Raw genomic sequence first — 23,708 nt, 5'->3', positions numbered from 1 at the left:
CTGAGACTCTGTAACTCCACACTAAGGATCCCACGGACCTGCAAGACAAAAGCCAGAAGGAGTACAGGAGCAAACACACAAGGGAAGAAGCAGACTTAGAGGGAGTGTTTGAGAGAGGAATGGGACCCTCTCCGGTCCCTCTCTAGCCTAAATGGCCTCTCTCTTAACGCCCTCTCCAACCGAGCATGCCAGACCCCCCCCCCCCCCCCCCGGCAGTCTATGCCTATTGCATCTTAATTATGAGCTATGAGCTGGTTCCTAACTAAAAGCTTTACCAAAGAGGAATGTTTTGAGCCTAACCTTAAAGGTAGAGAGGGTGTCTGCCCCCCGAACTGTGGTTGGTAGATGGTTCCAGAGAAGTGGGGCCTGATAACTGAAAGCTCTTCCTCCTATACTACTTTTAGAGACAAATGGAACAACGAGTAGTCCAGCATTTTGAGAGCGTAGTGTTCTGGGGGGATTGTATGGCACTACAAGCTCCTTGAGATAGACTGGTGCCTGTCCATTTAGGGCTTTATAAGTGAGAAGAAGAATCTCGAATTCTATTCTATATTTTATGGGAAGCCAATGCAGAGAGGCTAATACAGGAGTAATGTGATCTCTTCTCCTAGTTTTAGTCAGTACACGTGCTGCAGCATTTTGAACCAGCTGAAGTGTCTTAAGCGACTTGCTCGGGCAGCCTGCTAAAAGAGAATTACAATAATCCAGTCTAGAGGTAACAAAAGGATGGACTAGTTTTTCGGCGTCGCCCTGAGACAGGATAGATCTGATTTTAGCAATGTTACGGAGATGAAAGAAGGCAGTTCTTGAAGTTTGTTTTATGTGAGAGTTGAAGGATAAGTCCTGATCAAATAGAACCCCAAGGTTTCTAACAGTTGTGCTTCGTGCCAGAGTAATTCCATCTAGGGCAGTTAGGCTAGCATAGGTTTCTCTAAGGTGTCGTGGGCCCAGTACAATGACCTCAGTCTTGTCTGAGTTGAGAAGAAAATTTTGGTCCATCCAGGCCCTAATGTCCTTTAGACAGACCTCAACCTGGCTTCATTGATACATACAGTTGGGTATCATCAGCATAGCAGTGAAAGTTAAGAGTATTTTCTCATAACATTACCAAGGGGGAGCATATAGATACAGAAGAGGATTGGACCTAGCACAGAGCCCTGAGGAACCCCGTAGCTTACTTTAGTGTACACAGAAGACCTATTATTCACGTGTACAAACTGGTACCTATCAGATAGGTAGGACTTAAACCAGTTTAGGGCAGTCCCTGTGATTCCAAGTAATTTCTCTAATCTCTCTAGTAGAATATAGTGATCTATAGTGTCAAAAGCTGCACTAAGATCTAATAAAACCAGCACTGAGAGTCGTCCTTCATCTGAAGCCCAGAGTAGATCATTAGTTACTTTAACTAAAGCAGTCTCTGTGCTGTGTTGAGCTCTAAAACCTGACTGGAAGTCCTCGAACAGGCTGTTGTTTTGAAGAAATTCACAGAGCTGAGCCGCCACAACTTTCTCAAGAATCTTTGAAATAAAAGGAAGATTAGATATAGGCCTGTAGTTTGCTAAAGTGCTGGAATCAAGAGTAGGTTTTTTGAGAAGGGGTTTGATTACAGCTACTTTAAAGGACTGTGGCACGTAGCCTATTGATAGGGATATATTTATTGTCTCCAACAAAGATGGGCAGACTAGGGGAATAACTTCTTTAAACAGCTTAGTTGGGATCGGATCTGAAAGGCAGGTCGATGGTTTGGAGGATGAAATAATAGAGTTAAGTTCCTGAAGTCCTATATGTGTGAAACAGTTTAGGTTAGGCCTATTTACATTTAATGGTACAGCAGGCCCAGGTGAAGGCAGGGAGTGGCTAATTTTATCTCTAATCTTATGAATTTTATCGTTAAAAAATGTCATAAAGTCCTCACAGCTGAGGGCTAGAGGAATCATGGGCTCAATAGAGCTCTGACTTTGTGTTAGCCTGGCTACAGTGCTGAAAAGGTACCTCGGATTATTTTTATTTTCTTCAATTAGTGAGGAGTAGTATGTAGATCGACTATGTCGTAAGGCTGTCATGTATTTACTATGGCTTTCTTGCCAGAGTATTCGTGACTCCTCTGTTTTATTGGAGCGCCACATTCTCTCTAATTTACGGGTTGTTTGTTTGAGTGTGTGAGTTTCAGAGCTAAACCACGGAGCTTTCCTCTGACGTTTAATAGTTTTTTCCCTGAATGGGGCAATTGAGTCCAAGGTGGATTTTAGTAAACTAGCAGAGCTAACGACAAGCAGATCCAGTTGAGAGGGGTTATAATTAATATCATAGTTATTTATTGGATGGTGCACTGAGTTTAAGGCAGCAGGAATGGCCTCTTTAAATTTAGCCACAGCACTATTGGCCAGATTTCTACTCGTAACTATTTTATTGCACAGTGCGAGATCCTCTAGGATAATGTTAAAAGATATTAAAAAGTGATCTGATAGCAGAGGATTTTCAGGGTAGACTTTTAGTTCATTAATATCAAGGCCATATGCTAGAACAAGATCAAGAGTATGATTTAAACGATGAGTAGCTTCATTAATAGTTTGAAAAAAGCCAACTGAGTCTATTAGGGACATAAAGGCTGAGCTCAGGCTATCACTATCTTTGTCCACATGGATATTAAAATCTCCTACTATCAGTATTTTATCAGAACTGAGGACTAAGTTTGATATAAACTCAGAGAATTCTGATAGAAATTCAGAATAAGGGCCTGGAGGACGGTAAATTATCGCAAATAAGACTGGCTGGCAGGTTTTTGATTTGGTATGAGATAAATTTAGAACCAGGCTTTCAAAGGAAGTGTAACTGGCCTTTGGTTTAGGATAGATTAGGAGAGAGGAATGATAAATAGCTGCTACACCACCTCCACGGCCTATGTCTCGTGGCATATGAGTATTTAAATTAAGAAGAAGATAGCTGATTAGTCTCACCTGGCTTCATTGATACATACAGTTGGGTATCATCAGCATAGCAGTGAAAGTTAACAGAGTATTTTCTCATAACATTACAGAAGAGGATTGGACCTAGCACAGAGCCCTGAGGAACCCCGTAGCTTACTTTAGTGTACACAGAAGACTTATTATTCACGTGTACAAACTGGTAGCTATCAGATAGGTAGGACTTAAACCAGTTTAGGGCAGTCCCTGTGATTCCAAGTAATTCCTCTAATCTCTCTAGTAGAATATAGGGATCGATAGTGTCAAAAGCTGCACTAAGATCTATGAAAACCAGCACTGAGAGTCGTCCTGAGAGTGTGTTGTCCCCGTGCACACCCACACACAGAGAGAGAGAGAGAGAGAGCCACACACACCCACATATACACACACAGAGAGAGCGAGACACAGAGAGACGATTTACACATACACACACATTGACTCTATCCAGGTGTAGTGCCCCTCATTGGCCAGTTTAGTGAAAGGTCACATGATTAAGACACTACATACTTGTAATACGGTCTGCTATTAATACATAGATTCCCAAAACTAACAGCGTTAGTGCCACAACGTTGTGGTTTCTCAGCTTTCCCTCTGCCTGCAGAATAGTGCTAAGCCATTGCAACACAGACACTATTTTTATTTTAAATTTCATTTGATTTCATGTTTGATATATCTGGGGTCCACTCTAAAATGACTATGAGCAACACAAACTCAAACACACACACAGATGATTACAGTATTTCATTTTATTTTGTTTTAATATTACTGTTATCATCATTATAATTTTTTTTATTATTTTATTGTTAGTTTCTAGGGATGTAACGATTCACTAAACTCCCGATACGATTCGATTCATGATACTGGGTTCACAATACGATTCTCTCACGATTCATTTTACAAAATGGGACTGTACTTAAATGACTGAAAAATATTCCTTGTTTTTTGGGGGGGGGAAAAAAACTAGAAAATACTGTACTATTTTCCTTTTATTTTTTATTGTTAAAAGAATCCCTTGATGAACTATTCAAACAATGCAATTTAACTAAAAATAAATCTTGAATGAAATAAATAAAGGAATAATACAAATGAAGAAGCCTATTCATTTATTTTTTTTATTTTTTTCTTTTTTTTTTCTTTTTTTTTTTTTCACCTTGTTTGCACATGCTGTTGAAGGTTAACACTACAAGAAGTGCAATCTTTTAACAGCAATGCATATTTTATTATTGCAATTAAATAAATGAATTTATTTCATTGCATAATTGTGACCATCACCAGCCCTCCCTAGGGAAGGGTAAATACTTTATTAAAGGGAGGATGTAAAAGAGAGAGGGCAGTGTTACACCAGGGTGAGGGGGGGGGGGGGGGGGAGAGTTAACAGGGAGGAGGGATACAAGATATGAAAACGAATGGGTGGGGAATAATCAATAAGTTTCAAGTGATGTGATGTGAAATTGTGGTTGTGTATATTGTGCTTATTGTTGTGTTATCAAGCCAGTCTGGTGACCAGTGTGCGGCTTAGGAATAATGGTGGTGGCTGTGAGCAGAGGAGGAAGTGAGTGGAAGTTACATAAAACAGGTATTTGGGAACAACGTGTCTATGGTTGAGCCCAGTATGAGTGTTATCCCACAGCCCGAGGCCAGTGCGTCCATGACAAATGTGATTCCAAGAGCCGCTACTGCAAAACCCATGAGCCGCCCCCGGGCCCGAAGAAGCAGTCGGGCCAGCAGAAAGAGCGAGAGATCTAGGGGCCCCCGGCGACCACCCCACGGCCAATCAGCCCCCCGAACGCCCCCAAGGTCCCAAGCCGAGAGGCTGCCATTGCCCCCCCCCCATACACACCTGAAAAGCCCCCAAGGAGCCAAGGACCCAGCGCACCACGCCACCGACTCCAACCCCCAGGCCCCCCAGCCCCCCCACCCCCCCACCACCACCCACACCCCCGCGCCCAGCCCCCCGAGGGGAGGGCCCAGAGAGCCCCCCGCCCGAGACCCCAGCGGAGGAGCCAAAGCCCACGCCCAGCAGACGACCAGAGCCACGCCGAACGGGCAGCCGGCGGGCACCCGCCGGTGAGCCCAGAGCCAGCAAGGACCCGACCCCAGGCCAGGAGGACCCGGAATGGATGCAGCACCAGGAGCAGCCCGCCCAGGGCGAACGACCACACCCCAAGCCGCATAAGGCACCAGGGGGCCGCTGGGAGTCCCCCCGCCGGTCCCCAGGCACCCCAACCTCGCCCCCCCGGGCGCCCCAGATGCTGATGCCGCCCGCGCCACGAGCTTCAGTTCTTTAAAGCCAGGGCCCCCTCCAGAGGCCAAGCCAGACCGCCCCGCCGGGATGTGGCCCCCTAATCTAACCCCGACACTCTGCCTCACGGGGGACTGCCCAAGCAGGGGCCGCACCAGAAGGTATGCAAGGGCGCGGCACGCGCCACCCGCCCCAGAAGACCCCCGCCAGGACCGGCCCGGCCAGCCGGCCAAGCACCCCGGGCCCCAGGAGCACCCCCAGGGACCAGGACCCCCCAAGGGCAAGCCCCCGGGCCAAGCCCCCCGGGACGCGCCCCCCACCCCAGCCCAGGTCCCAGCCACAGCCCAGCAGGACCGCACAGCCCCAGACGGCACAAGGCCAGCAGCCCAGGGCCCGCCGCCCCCCGGACAGCGCAAGCCACGGGGCAGCGCCCCCCGCCGGCCCGCGAGCAACCGGCGACCCCCACCGCGGGGACGGAGGCACCCCAACGGCACACATCCAGCGCGGGACAGCAGCCCCCAGCCAAAGATGCCCCGGACCCACCCACCAGTCCGCAGATGGCAGGACATACCCACCAGGCGGCCGAAAGCAACCTCAACCATCGGAACAGCTAACGCCGCCCCCCCAGTAAACAGCATCATCCCGAGGCGCCAAACAACCCTGCCCCAACCCCGGTGAGGACACCAGCACCCCCCCAGCACACCCACCCCCCAAACCGGCGAGGCAGGCCGCCCCGGGCCCGCACACCGCGGGGCCCGCCCCCAAGGCCACCAGGAGACAAAGCAAGCACCAAGCCACACCCAAGGGGGAGAGGCACCCCCGCGCCCCACCCGGCCGACACAGCCCGGAAAGACCCCGCAAGGAGAGACCCCGGCAAAGCCCCCCCGAGACCCACCGCCACGCCCGACCGCACCATCTTGATGTGCTTTTACTCTATGCAGTGGCCCAGCCACCAACAGAGGGGCCAGGCCCCCACCGGAGAGGCCCAAATATGTGTACCAACCCACCACCCTGTTATGGTGCCTCTCCATTCCCCAATGGAGAGGCACTTCCCGATCCCCTGTGTGAATGTGTGTGTTTGGTGAATGTATGGGGTGTAATTAAAAGAAGGGGGATGGAGGGGAGCGGTGCTCCCCCTCCAGCCTCTGTGGATTTATGTGTATGTGGTGTAATAGGCCGGAGGGTGTAAATGATGATACACCCTCCGGGGGGTGACATGTTGAGATGCGATTAAGATTGGAGGGATTAGTAGGGCAACTAGAGGTGGGAGGGCCGCCCCCACGCCACTACATAGTAACACAGGTGGCGGCCCCCTCCACCCCCAGCCCCACCATCCAGCCCCCCAAGGGTTGGGTATTGGTGTGTGGTGCATTTAGTGAGTGAGCCAGACCAGCTGGGAGTGGGGTGAAGTGAACATGTAGGAGGCCTGTCCAGTGTGAGCCGGGCCCGTCCGCGTGGCGGGCCACGCGAGAGGGTAGATGGCGCAGACGGGCAAGTGGCACTGCGGGCCCCGGAACAGCACAGCCGGAGACCCCCCCCCACGGCACCCCCCAGACCGCGCCGGCCCCGCGGAGCACGGCGACACCCCCCACCCCCAGGCACAGCCAGGCACCAACAACATCCCCCGGCGACCCCCGCCGCCCGCCGGCCCGGAGCAACGCCACCCCGCCACCAAGGGGAGCGGCCGAGCAGGGGGGAGGCCCGTGCCCGCACCAGGGCCAGCACAGGCCCACCCGGCGCCACGATACAACACTCTCCACCGGGAGGCGGCCCCGGCCCCCCCGACGAGAGAGGACGCCATCCACCGCCAAGCAGGGCCATCCCGCCAGCCACGGACCGGCAAGCCAGAGTACCGAAGCACCCCCAGCCCGGAACCGCCCCCCCACACCAACGGCGCCAATAGAGCCCCCCCCCCCCCCCCACGGAGGCAATCCCCGACGACCCACGCACCGGCACGAGACACCCCCCCAACGCCAGCACACCCCGAACAACAGCGGGCCCAAGTGGAGTTCTGGAGGTTGTAACGTAGTTAAGTCTAGTGGAGTGGTTTTCTTTATTGTCTCTGTTACTTGTAAGTACTGTAGAAAGTTACTTTTATTTATATCGAATGCTTGGGTTAGATTGTTATATGACCTGATCTTGTCATTTTCAAAAAGGTCTTGGAGATGAGTGATTCCACTCTCTTCCCATGTCTTCAGATAGAGTGGTGTTTTTTTATTTTTAAAGTCGGGGTTGTGCCAGATTGGAGAGAGTATACTAGTTTTTATTTGGCCATTTGTGATGTCCAGGGCTTTCCACCATGCAGTCAGTGTGGAGGCAATTAGTGGGTTTTTAAAGCAGTTGTGATGTTTGAGGGTCGCAGTGATAAAAGGGAGATCAGAGAGTTTAATGTGTTTGCAGTCTAACTGTTCTATTTCTAGCCAGGTGTTGTAGTATTCTTTTGGATTTAGCCATTCTGTTAAATATAGTATTTGGTTTGCTAGGTAATAATGCATGAAATTAGGGGCTTCTAAACCACCCTCGTCTTTGTTTTTTTGAAGGGTAGAAAGGCTTATTTTAGGTTTTTTATTTCTAGTATAGAATTTTGTAGTTGTAGAATCTAATCTTTGAAACCATTGTTTTGGTGGTTTCAGTGGTATCATTCAGAACAAGTAGTTTATTTTTGGTAAGATTTTCATTTTAACTGAGGCTATCCTGCCAAGTAGTGAGATGGGGAGATTGTTCCATCTCCGCAGATCTTCTGTGACTTTGTCCAACATCGGATCATGATTTAGTTTAATTAATTCATTTAAGTTTGGTGATATATTTAAGCCTAGATATTTAACACTAGCATGCCCAAGGTTTTCTTACTCCTGCTGCCCTGCCCAGAGGCCGCCAAATGACACTCATTTGCAACTCAGTGGGCCACCTCTCTTATGTAAATAAAGCCATTCGATCGGAATGTGCAGCTGGGCAGTGACAAACTTTGGGGGTTGGTGTAAATGATGGCCAGTGTTGAGAAACCAGTTTCTCCCAGGTAGATGTTTGTTAATCCAAATAACATTATATGGAATTATTGGATAAGAATGGCCAAATTAATATGAGCCATGTGTGTTGTGATCAATTAATAAACCACAATAAATAAAATTAGAAAAATAAAAACAGTAATAAAGCAACCAAGCTCCTGTTTCCTACTCCTGTATTTTCACTATTTACCTTTATTGTTTTTGTGCTTATAAATCAAATGTATTGTTGCTATTTATGGTAAAGAAAGATTTCCGAGTGTGAAAAGGACTGTTTGAGTTCTCACTTTAAAAAGGTAAATTCACGAGGTCCACCATTCACTAACCAGGTCCATGAATTATTTTATTAAGCTATTATTTTACAAATTTGAAGAAAGTGCACAAGATGCACAAAGAATCAATGCTTCAACAGGGAAAAACAATCTCAATCTCTGTTTACACCATCAGTTATGCTGACATTATCCCTCTTGACCTTTGACCCAATGCGGAAGTACTGAACCATAGTGAAAGTTTGAAAAGGCTTATCACCTCAAGGTGAAAAAATAGCCAACTCAGGGCAGATATTTCACTGACTCTGGCGACTGAGAAGCAAGGATGTCAAAAGTTTACAGCTCTCAGCAGGCTTTGGAGATGATCCTAAATGACGCCAACCCCTGTGACTCCGATGGAGAAGAAATATCCCTTCAGCTGAGTTCTGACTCTGAAATTTCTTCCGGTAAGATTTTCTAAACATCCTTTTTTTTGTTTGCTGAAAACACAACTGCTGGCAGTTGTGTTTTTAATGTTTCATTAATCACATCTCAAAAATATGATCACCCTATACATGAGGAGGATTCGCCACCTTCAGAAAAGAGAGGTCGCCTGGAGACACACGAGCGGCTGACAGAGACGGCAAAAGACGGCACAGTGTGGCGTGAAGAACAGGTCGGAAGGCCTCTCCATCACAGCCCAATTGAAGGTCACGTCACAGATGGAGAGCCAACTGCTTTGGCCAGAAGAAAGGTGAGGAGTCGCTTACAGAGTTTCTTCTGCTTCATAACTCTGGAAATGCTTCGGACCATTCAGGAGTGGACTGTCCAGCATGCACTCCAGACACAACATGAGAACTGGTTCATGGCCATACCTGAACTAATGGCGTTCATTGCCATCCTGCTTCTGTGGGGGATTGTCCGCCTTCCATCGCTGCATGACGCATGGTCAGCAAAACTGGGACCGCCCCTGATCAACAGGATTATGGCTCGAAACCGTTTCAAGGACATCATTCAGCATCTACGCTTCGACGACAAGGACACACGTGGTGAACGAGTTGCGACTGACAGGTTTGCTGCAATCTCTGACGTTTGGGGGTCTTTTGTTGCCAACCGCATCACTTCGTACAACCCAGGCAGGCACATCACCATAGATGAGCAACTTTTTCCAACTAAGACTCGCTGCTGTTTCTTGCAATACATTGCAACGAAGCCGGACAAGTTTGGTATCAAGTTCTGTGTGGCATGTGACCTTAAATCCAAGTATGTGTGCAAAATCATCCCATATCTTGGCAAAGACCCCAGTCGTCCACCTGGGGAGAGATTGTCTGAAAATGTGGTGATGAAGCTTATGGAACCGTTTATGGACAAAGGAAGAATTGTTACAATCGACAATTTTTTCACTTCATTGTCACTAGCACGTCGACTGCACAGCCGGAAGAGCACCCTCCTTGGCACAGTCAATAAGATTCGCCTGGAGCTTCCAGATTCAGCTAAAAAGAATTTGGCCCGTGAGGAATTCAGCACACAAGTGTTTTCAACCTCTGGTGCCACACTGACTGTTTATGTGCCCAAATGAAAGAAGACTGTCTGCCTCCTCAGTAGCGTGCACAGCGTGGTGGAGACTGAGGCTACTCGGAAAAAAAAGCCGAACACAGTCACCGACTACAACAGCATGAAATGCGGTGTGGACGTCATGGACCAGATGGTTCGAAAGTACACTGTGCGTTCAGGAACACGGCGTTGGCCAGTCGCTGTGTTTTACAACATGATTGACATTGCAGCGCTGAACGCACATGTGCTTTATCAGGCATGCACTGGGGTCAAGGAGAGGAGGGTGGACTTCTTGCTGGAGCTTGCAAATGAGCTTGCCCAGTCTCATATGGCAGCCAAGGAGGTGAATGAGCAAAACCTTCAGCAATAACCACCAACACCTGATGTGGGGAAAAGGGCATTGTGCCAGGTGAAGTGTTGCTGCAGGAAAAACCGTGCCACCAAGCGTTGTATGTATTGTGACAAGTTTGCATGTGGCAAATGCATAAAGGAGGTGTGGCAGTGCCAGAAATGTTCACAAAATCTCTATTAAATAAATTTCACCAAGAATGCAAACAAACTGTTGCCGTCTCACTATTACTACTTACTATTTTCTGTTGCAAAAGTTGAAATATAAGTTGCAACCTCTATGTAGCTGCTGTATGGGAAACACAAAGGAGAATACAAAAGGTCTTTGTGTCCTGGAACCTACCTAGCCACCCCCCCACCCTAGCTGAGGGGGGAGTAGTGGCCTCAGTAACATAACAATGGTCACAAGCTGAGTTGTTCACACCCGCCATCTGACACCAGCTTGGACATTAAAGGTATAGGTGTCAAATGACACCACTCTGGTCATGCTAGTGTTAATTGTATTTGTGGTGGAGGGGTGTTGTGGATTTTGGTGTGCAGGATTCCAAGCCTATTCATTTAAATTCTGGTTCCATAGTAAACAATACAAAACTGCATAATAGTTTTTTTTTTTTTTTTAAAGTGCAACTGAAAATGTATTTTGTGACTTAACAATTGGACTTTAAAAAAAAAAAAAAACAGTCTGCACTGTATTTGCGTCAGATATTTGTTTGGACCAGCAGAGGGCGATGGTAACCCAGTGGTCGGTTGGCATGCAGCTAAGTGCAGTGAAGAAGAGATGCTATGCTAGCAGACAGAGTTAATAGAAAAACGTGACTTTTTCAGATATTCACTTAATATTACAGATATTCTTTTGGTGCTAAAGGGGTAAGGAATCATTTATGAATATGTTTAAGAGTAGAAGGCGGCCAGAAAGAAAGTATTAGCAGATTTTGCCTGCCGCCATGACTTCTGGATAGCGCCCTCTGCTGGTTAAAAAACGTACTGCGATTCAATTTTCACAGATCGATGTGATCCTTGATACCTATGAATCGATTTTTAACTGCCTTACGATTAATCGTTACATCCCTATTAGTTTCTGTTGGCTTTGCGGTTGTCCCTGAAGAAACGACATCTTCAATGAAAGCTCTTAATGAATGAAATCACCTTCAACCCTTATGCTAATGAAATGTCAACATCATTCAAAGGACCAAGCTTCAGAAGGAAATCGACTATCAAAGGACTCAACTCTCCCATTCAGCAAAGCAATGCTACAACGAAATAACTCGCTCAGTCCCAAGTCAACTCCTCATCGTCTATGGAATGGGCCAATGCTGGGATTAACACATCCTGCCCCATCATCAAAGACTGAGAACCTGTGGGCGTCGGAGTTGGTTGGACACTCCCCTACCAATGAGTTGCGGGTTAAACGCCACGAATACTGCCTGAATGATGGGCAGCAACTGCAGACTGATCACACGTCTGCTGGAACATCTTCACCAAAAAAGACCCCCACAATGCAAGATATGGTTACATCCGTTGAAGAAAGAGCCCTCTGTTGTGTTGCCTCAGCTTTTGGAGCTGAAGTTTTTATTTTTTATTCTATTATTGGCCATGATTTTTTTTGAGCTCACACGTTTTTTTCTTCTTTGTTATTTCTGAACGATTCTTCTTTTACTCTTTTGTTTTTACTCAATTTCAGGAAAATTGAGACGGAGATTGAGGACTGCAGCCTCAACCAAGTTTTACATTTTGACATTTTTGATCGATACCCTCGTAAACAATCTGTACCTTACCCTTTTGAAGCTGCTTGCGACAGACAGCCTCGTTCAACATTCATCGTTTTCATTTTGCGCGCCTCCTCCTTACCGCGTCGGACTGTCTTGCCTGCCCGAAGCCACTGGACAGCAGGGGGGGGTACCAAATTTTTCCTGAGAAAACCATCCCATTAGTTGCTATGAGTACATAGGCAATTACTTTTCAAACAAGAAGTCCTGGTTTTAATGTGACAGGCGGAACAATTCCTGGGGAATGCTTCTCTCTCCCGGACACCATCCTTGACTCGCTGAACATGCGTCATACTGTCTTGCCAGAGGATAGCGGTCCACCTGATTTGATACATGCTTGGTAACCGAATATCGTTCTGAACAAATTTCTCAGTCTACAATATTAATATTGTATGTTCTCTTAGAGTGAGGGTTATTAGAGGTTGCGTGCTCCGTTCACAGTCGAATAATATTAGTGGTGCCCAGAGTCCTGACAGTTCTGCAGAGTTGGTGTCCGTGTGTCTCCGTTGTTTTTTTTTTTTAAGACAATTGGGTTGAGAGCTTGTGTGACTGTCTCTCCGTTGTTTTTTGTCTCTAAGACAATTGGGTTGAGAGCTTGTGTTACTGTCTCTCCATTGTTTTTTTTCTCTCTAAGACAATAGGGTTGAGAGCTTGTGTGACTGTCTCTCCGTTGTTTTTCTTTTCTCTAAGACAATAGGGTTGAGAGCTTGTGTGACTGTCTCCGTTGTTTTTTTTTCCTAAGACAATTGGGTTGAGAGTTTGTGTGTGTCTCCCCGTTTCAAGGGTTGAGAGGTTCTCCGGCGGATACAGATATTTGTCTTAAATTTCTGGAATTAGCAGCTGTTGAGAGAGTTGTGAGTTTATTAGTGCACGGCCGTGCCATTCTTGCTTGATCAGCAAGTAGCAGACTGTCAGTACTACCATGGGCAATAATCTAAGTGTAGACTCCGCCAAGGCGGAAGTAAAAAGGCGTGTACCTCTTATTAATCAGATGATACCAGTGAAAAGCAATTAATTAATGCTAAAACGTTGCCAAGCATGGGGGGGCAATAAGAGCTCATGGACCCCGAGAGAGGAGGTGGACTGACTATCGCCGCTGGTGGGTTAGATGAGGCCTGTACTCTACTTAGACACTGCACAGTGAAACCTTGTGAATGCATGGACGTGAAAATTGAGGCATGAACGTGTGCGGTGCATGAATGACTGAATGATGACACGTTACGTATGCCTGAGAGAATCGCGTTGTGAGTGCGAATGTGCCGTGGACGTGTCATTGAGTGATTGACCGATGAATGGCTGTTTGACTACACATGTTCCTCTGTTTCACCTTCCTTTCCTCCTGGGTTTTGATGCACTAGATCTTCTCCCTGTTTTTGCCAATTATGTAGTGGGGTGTTCAGATTTCACTGCTGCTTGTTAATAGAATTATGGTTTTAGGCCTTGGGCCTTCTAAAAAGTTTACCAGGTTTTAAAGGTTATTTTTCTGGGTGTTTAAAAACACCAAACGACATTTTTAATATATAATACCACTTTCAGTGGAATGACCTTGACTGACCTTACGGTTCATGTTCAGTGTCCATGTTTTTGTTGTTGTATGTGTATACTCGTTGTTGTGTGCACTTGTCTATGTCTTCGTCTTAGTTGTTATTGTGTTGTTTTTTCCAATATACAGGTCGCTGGCTGTATATTCAAAGGAGACGAATCAAATCCAACAAAAGAAAAGGGATATTTTAAATGATTCATTTAAGTCTTAATGTTTTCCTCTCTTTCTGTTTCTGAGTGTTTCCGAACAGAAAATGCCACCGCCTTTTCGACTCCGATCCTGCCTCCTACAGCCGTCATGCCTGGTCACTGCTTCTTATGATGAAGGATGAGAATTAAAGGGAAGTATTGTCCATAACTATAACTGGGAAGCAAAGGGGAAATAGATTGAAATAGACACGTGACAATATGACATATTGTGGATGTTCTAACATAATATCTATTCCAGAGACTACAGAGAATTCCAATCCAGCTGCGAAAGTGGGGACAGATCTTCAAATTTCCAAAGGGAGCGTACAGTTGACCCTGGCTTTGACCTTTATGACTGAGGAGGAGGAGGTCGAGGAGGCTGGAGGGCACAAAAGCAGGGGGACGCAAGAGAGAGGAAAACGGAGACACATCCAAAATGATCAGATAAGTGATTTTCCAATGATATTTATCATATGGTTTTAAGAATCCAAATGTATTCTCATGTAAAAAAAGGGAAGGGAGAGGGCCAACGTCCCTCTGATTTTTGATTTATATTTTATCATAGGAAAATGATATACCTCAAAACCCTCCAACCCTTTTCTTCCCCCACCAGCACTTAGCGTGCAAGACCATAAAACACCTTCACTGGGTTTAGACATTTTTAAGAACAAGATTAAGCGCTCTCAACATTGGGTTGGTGGCCCAATCTGGGTCGCCTGAGATTTAAAGAGGGTCCTCCTGAAATTCTTGATAATTGATAGATATAAATGAGATAGTTTAAAGTTAAGTAACTTCCGAGCATTTAAGGAAGCTCTCAAAACTGTCCTATGGCTCGTCACTCCTACGAATGGGAGAAATGCAGAGAGCAAAAGACAACATGATTGTTCGACTCAACTTAACTTTAACTCTGTCTAACCTTAAAGGGCCAATAATCTTCCTTAACTCTGGTTCAGACACAGAATAAGAGACACTTTTGCCACCAATTTAGCTTAAAAATTAAGTAAATTACTTCTCAAATAACAATTATGGGGGAAAATAATGAAATAAATGAACTGACAAATTCAGCTCTATAAATTAATTAGGTTATGTTATTAGGTGTGGAGTGTTACCATTATTCAGAATAAATAAAGGATAGAATAAGATTTCTCCTTCATAAATAAGAGATAGCAAAGAAATAAAATAAAACAAACAATTTAAATAAATAAATAACATTATTTATTTATTTGGTTAAACTTATTTGGCTTTCTCACATCTCCATGTCTCCCAATTGTATGCATTTATCTTGAGAAGACATGTAGTCACGCTCCACACTTTTCCGTCTGACTTGCATGTCCTTTACGTCCAACTAGCATGGTTCTCAAATTGTTGCTTCTCACCAGGTATCAGCGTACCACCGGTAGTAGACAACCACAGTTTGAGAATCACTGCAACTCCAGCTATGCTTCTCCTTGCTCCAGGAAAGGAGAATCGAATTAACACTTCCTGCTTTTCTTTCAGCCTCATATTTTCCCACTCACGTGTGAATGGGCTACAGATAACTTTGAGCTAGGCATGGCTAAAAGCTCACTAACCCACACCTAACCATTGTGTGATTGTGCAGCAGCACCTTTTAGGATCTGAAAAGCTCTCAGATCCTGACCTCTGACCTGTCTCTGTCTTCCTGGAAGCTATAACTGAGTGCCAAAGCCATACTAACTATTCATTTATTTAGTTAACTAACCCTAACACCCCTACTCTTTAAACTTTTTTATTTTATTTTATTTTGTTTTGGTTTTTTTGTTTTTGTTTTTTTTTTTCCCCCCCCTCTTTTCTTCTGTTCAGGTACCAACCGATCCCAAGAGAGGTTGCCAGGTGTGTGGAGACTATCCTTCTTCAGACAACAACCGATCATCTACACGCCGACCGGAAATGAACGACCGAAGGTGGACCGACACTTTCCGAATTCAGCTGACGACCCACACGGCAGTGAATGTCGCGGAGCGGGCGACATGGACCCAAGCATCACAGGAGCTGATTTTCTTTTTCACGAGACACACACTGTTGAAAAAACGCTCCAGAACAAGAGCCTAGATCAAGCCCTGAGGACCCCGCCGACGTGGGATTTTGTTCTTCCTTTGCTTTGTTTATAAGCCACACCAAAGGCTTATAGCTAGATGGAGGGTGGACAACCTCACACCTAGTTACAGGAATACAGTCACAAACCCTTCTGCTGCGATTGAGGAAAACACTCAAGGTTCTTCACTTATGATGCCGCCAATCAAGTGTGGTGATTCTAACCATGGTTCCACTATTCTTCTAGCTATTGGTGACCCCAGTCACCACTGAACTCAGTCAATGAAGACGAGTGATGTCCTTGATGTAAATGATGATTTTTGCTTATCTAGATGGTAATGGAGGATAATTTTTGATGATTCATGCCATTGATAATAATGAAGTTTTTCAAGGTTTATTTCCACATTTTTCTTGATATGTCTGTGCCTCACAAAATAATAATATATTCAATGTATGACAATAACGATGCTAATGGTTAACCCTGACAGACAGCAAAGGTGGATCCAAGGTTATTCTACCAGAATATAATAATTTCGTTTCTTGATTTGGTCGTTGATGGCGACCAAAAGTGGGGAATGTTTTGGCAATTATTACATTCATCATCATATCGTCAAATGTATGTTCATGTGTACAATTTGTCATGTTTTAATACATGATGACTGCATTACTCTTTGCACTTTTGAACAGCTGAGGCATGCTAGATTAAACAGTACAGATCGTATTGTACAACACAGAGTCTCTGCTGATGGCCAAACTCAAACTCACATGCAGATATACACGCACACACTATCAAGGACAGATAACATTGGCGCCCAACCTTCCTCATAATATACACGTCTTCATCATCCTCAAACGTTTCCACTGTTGGGCATCTGACTCCCTCCTTTTCCTCACCTCAGGGTGGAACTTTTTCTGTTATCTGTATAAAAGCTTAAGCTGTGAAACTGTTTGTTAGAGTGGGTCTTGCCTTTTTGCTCTGCCATCCTTGTTGGAGCCTGCTTTTCATTCTTTCAGGATGGAAGCTTCTTTTTTACTCCTTTTTTATTTAATTTTATAATAAATCTTTTTTATAAAATCATCAATGCTTCGACTGGACTCCATCATTCAACCAGAGCAATAAATCATGTCTCCAAATGAGGTCAACCGCAAATTTGCCGTGACAAAGGGCTGTAAGAAATGTGTATCCCGATCAATAATGATACAGTAGGTGCAAATGTATGGGCACCCCATTTTTTTCAATCTGGATCCCCTCCAAACTGTAGACAAATAGCTTTTATTGTCATTATACACTACAAAATCCTGGTGGACTACTGGCCCTCCAAAACTGCGTTTGGACAACCCTGTCAGTCTATCTTTAGATTAGATTTTGTCCAAATCTGTTATGTTTTTTTCATGTAATCCAGCTAACAAAAAACACAAACAGTTATTATTGTATTATATTCTAAAGTTTAGAAATATCTGGCTTGTCTTTCTTTCTTTCTGTTCACAGCATAACCTTATATTTAGTTCTAAAAAATGTTTACAGTTTTACTGATTATTGTTACACATCATCCTGCATGTGCATTATATACAGTATAAATGTGTAGATTTAACCAACTGTTAGAGAAACAATTTTATTAAATACAAAGTAAACAACATGCAAACAGAAAAACAAAGGTAGAAATAGTGTATTTAAAGTTTAAAATTAGTGAGTTGTTAAAGTGCTGAGGTGCAGTGGAGGGTCTCCTGCAGAGACGTGATGATGAGGGGTTCGAGTAAAACACAGAATTTCAAGGTATTTTTGAGGGTATAACAACCATGTAAACCAAAAAATATGAAAATGGGACATTTTACTGCTACAAATGTTACTGGTATTTTGAGAACAGGACACTTGTAGATTTCTGAGCAATTCATTATAGTTGTACAGGACTCCCAGGAACTCCACATACTCAAAATTGGTAATGCCACAAGTGCACTAACACAACACAGCCTAAGAAGAGAACTAAAATTAGATTAAAAATAAAATAAAAAATAGTTTCAACATTTTCCAGTCTTGTTCCAGGTTCTGCTGTCATAATATTCCATTCCTTGCAATCCCAGTGTTTAAATGTTTTCTTTTTAAGGTTCATGTTAAATTTTGCAAAAGGTGGCATTTTATTTCTGGCTTATTGATTTTTGTTTGGCAAAGTATCACCCTTTCTTTCAGACATTTATTTGGGCTTGTATTTGTTATGTTCTGTTTTTGGTTACATTTGGATAAATAAATTGATACACTACACTTTGCTCCCCAAGACACTTTGTTTGTTGTGATTCTACAGAGTTTGTGAGTATGTGTCCCAGAACACTGAAACACCATATAGATATACCTACTGTGTATATATATATATAATTTATACATTCACAGCAGTACAATGTCCCATTTCCATATTTTTTGGTTTATATGGGTTAATATACCAGTAATATGTGTTTTATATGTACCCTCGGAAATACCTGGATCTGATGATGAGCTGCTACACTCCGTTACTGTCCCACTGTTGGCTGAGCAAAGAGAAGTCCTGACGTTGTCCTCTGTCTCCATGAGTTCTCTGTGGTGTCATTCATATATCCTCAAGTACCGCCAACTCTGACCTTTTCATCGGCTGACAAGCACTTCTGACACAGCTATCATTACGGAATGCGAATGTTTATGTGCCATAAAGCGTTGCGCGGTACCAACGTCATCACGTTTTGCGCGCGGGTCGAGTTGTGTTTGCGCATGCGCGGCCCACCTGTTTGGACCACCTCTTCCAGCAGGACCATCGGGCAGTTACCCCCCCTGCGGTGCAGTACACACCTACGCAGGCCAGACAATGGCCCCCCATGGTTTCACACATGCACAGAACTGGTTAGGAACGGCCCTGGTTGCCAGTGTGAGTACACCCTTAGAGTAGCGTTGGGCTTTTTTTTAAATACATTAATAAATCGAAACCAAAGAATGGATGTTACGTAAAACATGCACATATGTGGTGTAATAAAACGGTGTAATAAATCTACTGGTGCCACTCATTTCTTATGATCAACTTCCGTGTGTGTTGACGTCTGTTGTTAGTGGTATTTATAACGTGCTAAATATTTGTTTTATACCCTAAAAAAAAGCTGTATTTTTTTGTTGCAAAAGTGTCAAATGGTAGAAGTTCTACCACCTATTGTTCCTCACACCAGCCTCACAGTTAATAGCCAGTCAACAGTTAATTTAGACACTATTTGGACCGTAACACCACGAAACAAAACTACAGCGTGAGTAGCTTTTTACGAGCTAAAACATCCACAGACTGAATAAAAACATGAGCAGGACCAGAAAACTAATGAGGAGTTGTCGTCACGGCCTAGAGCCCCTCCCCTCGATCCTCCCCGCCGCCATGTTGGCATAAGTCTCGTGGCAAAACAGATTGTTTACATGTGTTTTTAACGCGGTAGTAGCGGAGATACTTGCTATTCTGCACTGTTTGACCATGCCTGGAAGTCACTGCTGCGTTAAGAACTGCTCCAATACCTCCCACGATAGCTATGGAAGACGGAGGAACAACGGGATACAGTTTTTTAGGTTACCGAAGTGGACACAGCATCTAGGAGAGCAAGTGTCTGACCTGACGAGCAGACGTCGGATTGCTTGGTTGGCTGCAATTAGAAGAAAGGACCTTACTTTCGATCGCACACCCCCGTGGATGAGAGTGTGGTCTCTGCATTTTCACTCTGGAACGTTCTCTTAAAATGTCTTTATGTAGTTGTCTCTTAAAGCTAGGAAGTGTAGGTTACCTTATGTGATTGTGGACGCTGTAGTGCCTTTGTCTCTGACACACTAAAACACATACTGTATATGTCTGCCTCAGTGAATGTCTCAAACAATGAGGAACAGAAGATGAGGTGCTGGAGGTTCCGTCATGGGAGGACACGCCCCTACACGGGATGTACCACCGAAATATAACTGAAGTGGCGGATATCTAGAAATCCTACCAATGGCTAAACAGAGCCGGACTAAAGGACACCACAGAGGCACTCATCATGGCTGCACAGGAGCAGGCCTTGAGCACCAGAGCAATAGAGGCCCAGATCTATCACACCAGACAAGACCCCAGGTGTAGACTGTGCAAAGAGGCCAATGAGACAATCCAGCACATAACTGCAGGATGTAAGATGCTGGCAGGGAAAGCTTACATGGAGCGCCATAACCAAGTGACTGGTATAATGTACAGGAACAGAGTATGGGCTGGAAACCCCAAGGTCAAAGTGGGAAACACCTCCAAAGGTGGTAGAGAATGACCGAGCCAAGATCCTGTGGGACTTCCAGATACAGACGGACAGAATGGTAATGGCGAACCAACCAGACATTGTGGTGGTGGACAAAGAGCAGAGGAAAGCCGTTGTGGTCAACATAGCAATACCAAGCGACTTCAACATCAGGAAAAAGGAACACAAGAAACTAGAGAAATACCATGGGCTCAGAGAAGAGTTGGAGAAAACCTGGAGGGTGAAGGCATCAGTAGGGCCCGTGGTCATTGGGGCACTCGGGGCAGTGACCCCCAAACTGGAGGAGTGGCTCCAGCAGATCCCAGGAAATACATCAGACATCTCGGTCCAGAAAAGTGCAGTTCTAGGAACAGCAAAGATACTGTGCAGAACCCTCAAGCTCCCAGGCCTCTGGTAGAGGACCTGAGCTTGGAGGAAAAAAGAGACCGCCCGCGGAGCGTGAGGAAGAGTTTTTTTTTTGTTTTTTTTTGATAAGTGATATAACATAAGAGATAATATAACAAGAGACAAAATGAGCAATGAAGAGACTTATTTTATGGTTAAGAAAAAAATGTCTAAAATATCTGCCAACAATGGGAAAAAATATGATAATGCTATCATTAAATGAGCCGTCTGAAAGAGGATCTTTGTTAAGATGAGCTCTAGAAAATTAATAGAGAGACAATATTAAGTGAAAAAAATGAGCCTCTGATGACACACTAATGCTTATAATACCTTGTTATAAAGATAGAAAACATATTTCCAATAAAAGAAAAAAGAATGATTTAGCTCTGTTTAAAGTTGTTTTAATGACGGCTCCGTTTTGGCCTGCACCCCGCAGATTTGTCGTCAGTGCAGATCTCTGTGTGTTTTTTCATCCTCTGGTTCTGTCTGTTTTCTTACTGCAGGAAGTGTGAAGGGAAAACCAGCGTGCGTGTGTTAATGCAGCGTTGTGTGCGCGTGTCATTTGAAATGGCTATACCACCATGCGAAAGGTTTTCCGAATTTATTTTAAATTTTTTTTTTTAAATCCGTTTTCCCAATTAATATTTTTTTTAAATCCATTTTCTATGGAAGGCTGTTTAGGAAAAAACACAGTGAAAATTAAAAAAAAAAAAAAAAACACACAATGAAAACCAAAAAACCACAACAAAAACTTTGGGTTTACACATTAGATGGCGCACTTGTTCATTGAAATCCATTATTTATTTATTTTAAATGCATTTTTTTTTTTTTTTTTTTTTAAATAAATCTACAATTTGCAACATACTTTTTCACATTGATGAAGCTCATCGGATGTTTTTTCACAATGAAAATGCTTGTCTGAATTTTATTTTATTTTTTTTCACAATAAAAAAATTAAAATAATAATAATTAAACATTGATGTGGAACCGGATGTTGGTTGATGTGACCGGAAAGAAGCTGTAGAAGGCTGCTAGAGAATAAAAGTACGGTTACGTGCGTATTGCAGTGACTCAACTTGCTTTTCTTGTTTAATTGGAAAGCCATTTCATCAATGTTTGACATTGATCGGAAATCGTTATATGACCACAGACGACGTCTGAACATTCCTGCACCGGGTCAGAGTTAAGCCGCGTGGCTGCATTATAAAAGCGGAAAAAACGCAGTTGCAGTCGGTTGAATGCAGGGTATATCTATTCATTACTTTTACATAATTCCCTGACAGCTCAGATATTTCTGTTGAATTCCATTGACATAATTTCAATGTTGTTTTCTAAACATATGGATGATGTATTTTTTTCAGGTATTGTATAGACATTTAGTCAACATGTCTACAATAAACAGGTATTTCAAAAGTCCCAGTGTTTGTTGCAAGGTTACATTTGTTGACAATCATGGATACTTTGTGGCTTACTATGTTACAAGTAAAAGTTCTACATTAACTTTTACAAAAGTACCTCAAAATTGTACTTGAGTAGAATACATTATTCCACTACTGCTTAAGAGTGATTTATCTCGCAAAGCTGCCATGTTGCATGAGATAAAAAATATTCTTCCTGAACCGTAATGCAAAAACAGTAGTCTGTTTTCATTGTAATTTTATGAACATGATCCATACAGTGCCGAGCTGGAGTGCAATTTGGATGACACACTGCCAGTCATTCCTCAATGTAGTAGTCCAACTACACCACAGCATGTAATTACATCCTCCATTGTACGTTTTCTTTGACAAATTAATAGTATGGAAGTACTGTGTTGTATATCGACAGTACTTACTCATTAATAGAGGTGGGAACCTCTGGATAGCTCACGATACGATACGCGATACAAAGCTCACGATAACGATTATCTCACGATGTGACGATACTGCATTTATTGATATATTGGTTAGAAATCAATCTACGATAATCTGACATAACAAGAAAAAAAAGATTGAATGAAAAAATTTATTTTTTATTTTATATCTCTGAAAGACAATAAATTGAAAAAGTGTCCTATGAACAGTGACACTATTTTAGTGCAACATTTCTGTAAATAAGTGTCATCATATCAATGTAAATGAATAAGTATCTCCAATAGTGCTTTCTGTAAACAAAAATAGGGTCTTTCTTACCAGTGACACCATTATAGTGCGATGTTCCAGTAAACAGTATATTGGTTCCTTCAACAAACACTGACACAATTTCTGTGAAGACCTACCTGCACATTTTAGTGAAAAAGCAGTAAAGGTTTTGAAAATAATAAAATAAATCTTCAATCCAAAAAAAAAAAAAAAAAAATCGATAGCGCAAGCATATTGATAATTGATCGTGTGAAAAAATATTGTGATATATCGCCGTATCGAGATATCATCACACTCCTAGTCATTAATGTATTTGAACCCTAAATGTTTATAAAAATAGATAACTTAATAATTGGTGTTTAAGTTCTGATGACTTTTTTAATCACTGTTGTTGACACAGACCCACTTACTGTATATCAGCCGGCTAGAGAACAGAGGGCAGACACAGCAGGAGACATACTAGAAGATGGCCCCACCTACACGTCACTGAGGTATACTATCTACATAAAGTGTTAGTCATAACTAATAAATAAATATTCTTGCTTATTTTGTCCTTATTGAGTTTATTAAATTTTATTTGCTTTTCATTCTTAACTTGATTTTGTAGTGACATTTTAGAAGACAGTGATCCTGAGGAAGAAATTGAAATGCTGTCGTCTCCTCATCCTGATCATCATTTCAGTGTGAGTAATGACCATCTAAATTAGTAGTAGCACATTTTCAGTTGGTTTTCAAGTTGTCGAGAGGGTGACCAGCGACCGCAGCAGTTAGTTAGAATAGAAACCAATTTTACTGCTGCGTCTCATATAAATTGTATGATCACAATCACTTAAATTACTAGTGGTTGGATAATTCAGAGAAAGTAATTATGTTTTCTTTAACTCCATATCTAAAGGCTCTTGAGGATCTTGGTGAAGTTTTGAAGGACTTCAAACGGGACACCATCTGTGAATACGCTACTTTGACGGTGGTCAGAAGAAAGCGCATTTTTCAAACAATTTTTTTTTTAAAAAAGTAATTCCTCCCTTATTC

General features: G+C 43.5%; 1 protein-coding gene across 3 annotated transcripts in view; it reads left to right on the top strand.

Moving 5' to 3' along the window:
• Positions 1–23,708, top strand: part of sqor (sulfide quinone oxidoreductase) — a 59,614-nt gene that overhangs the window by 35,482 nt on the left and 424 nt on the right. For all 3 annotated transcript variants that reach the window (XM_028448690.1, XM_028448691.1, XM_028448689.1), the window contains 3 exons: positions 23,077–23,167; positions 23,284–23,359; positions 23,572–23,690. In XM_028448690.1, the coding sequence (XP_028304491.1) occupies positions 23,077–23,167; positions 23,284–23,359; positions 23,572–23,690 (286 nt within the window). The remainder of the gene's footprint in view (positions 1–23,076; positions 23,168–23,283; positions 23,360–23,571; positions 23,691–23,708) is intronic.

The sequence above is a fragment of the Gouania willdenowi genome, chromosome 6, assembly GCF_900634775.1.
Source record: "Gouania willdenowi chromosome 6, fGouWil2.1, whole genome shotgun sequence".
In the NCBI taxonomy this organism is placed as follows: Eukaryota; Metazoa; Chordata; class Actinopteri; order Blenniiformes; family Gobiesocidae; genus Gouania; species Gouania willdenowi.
The sequence above is the reverse complement of the archived record's forward strand: the minus strand, read 5'-3'. Positions and strand labels throughout refer to the sequence as shown.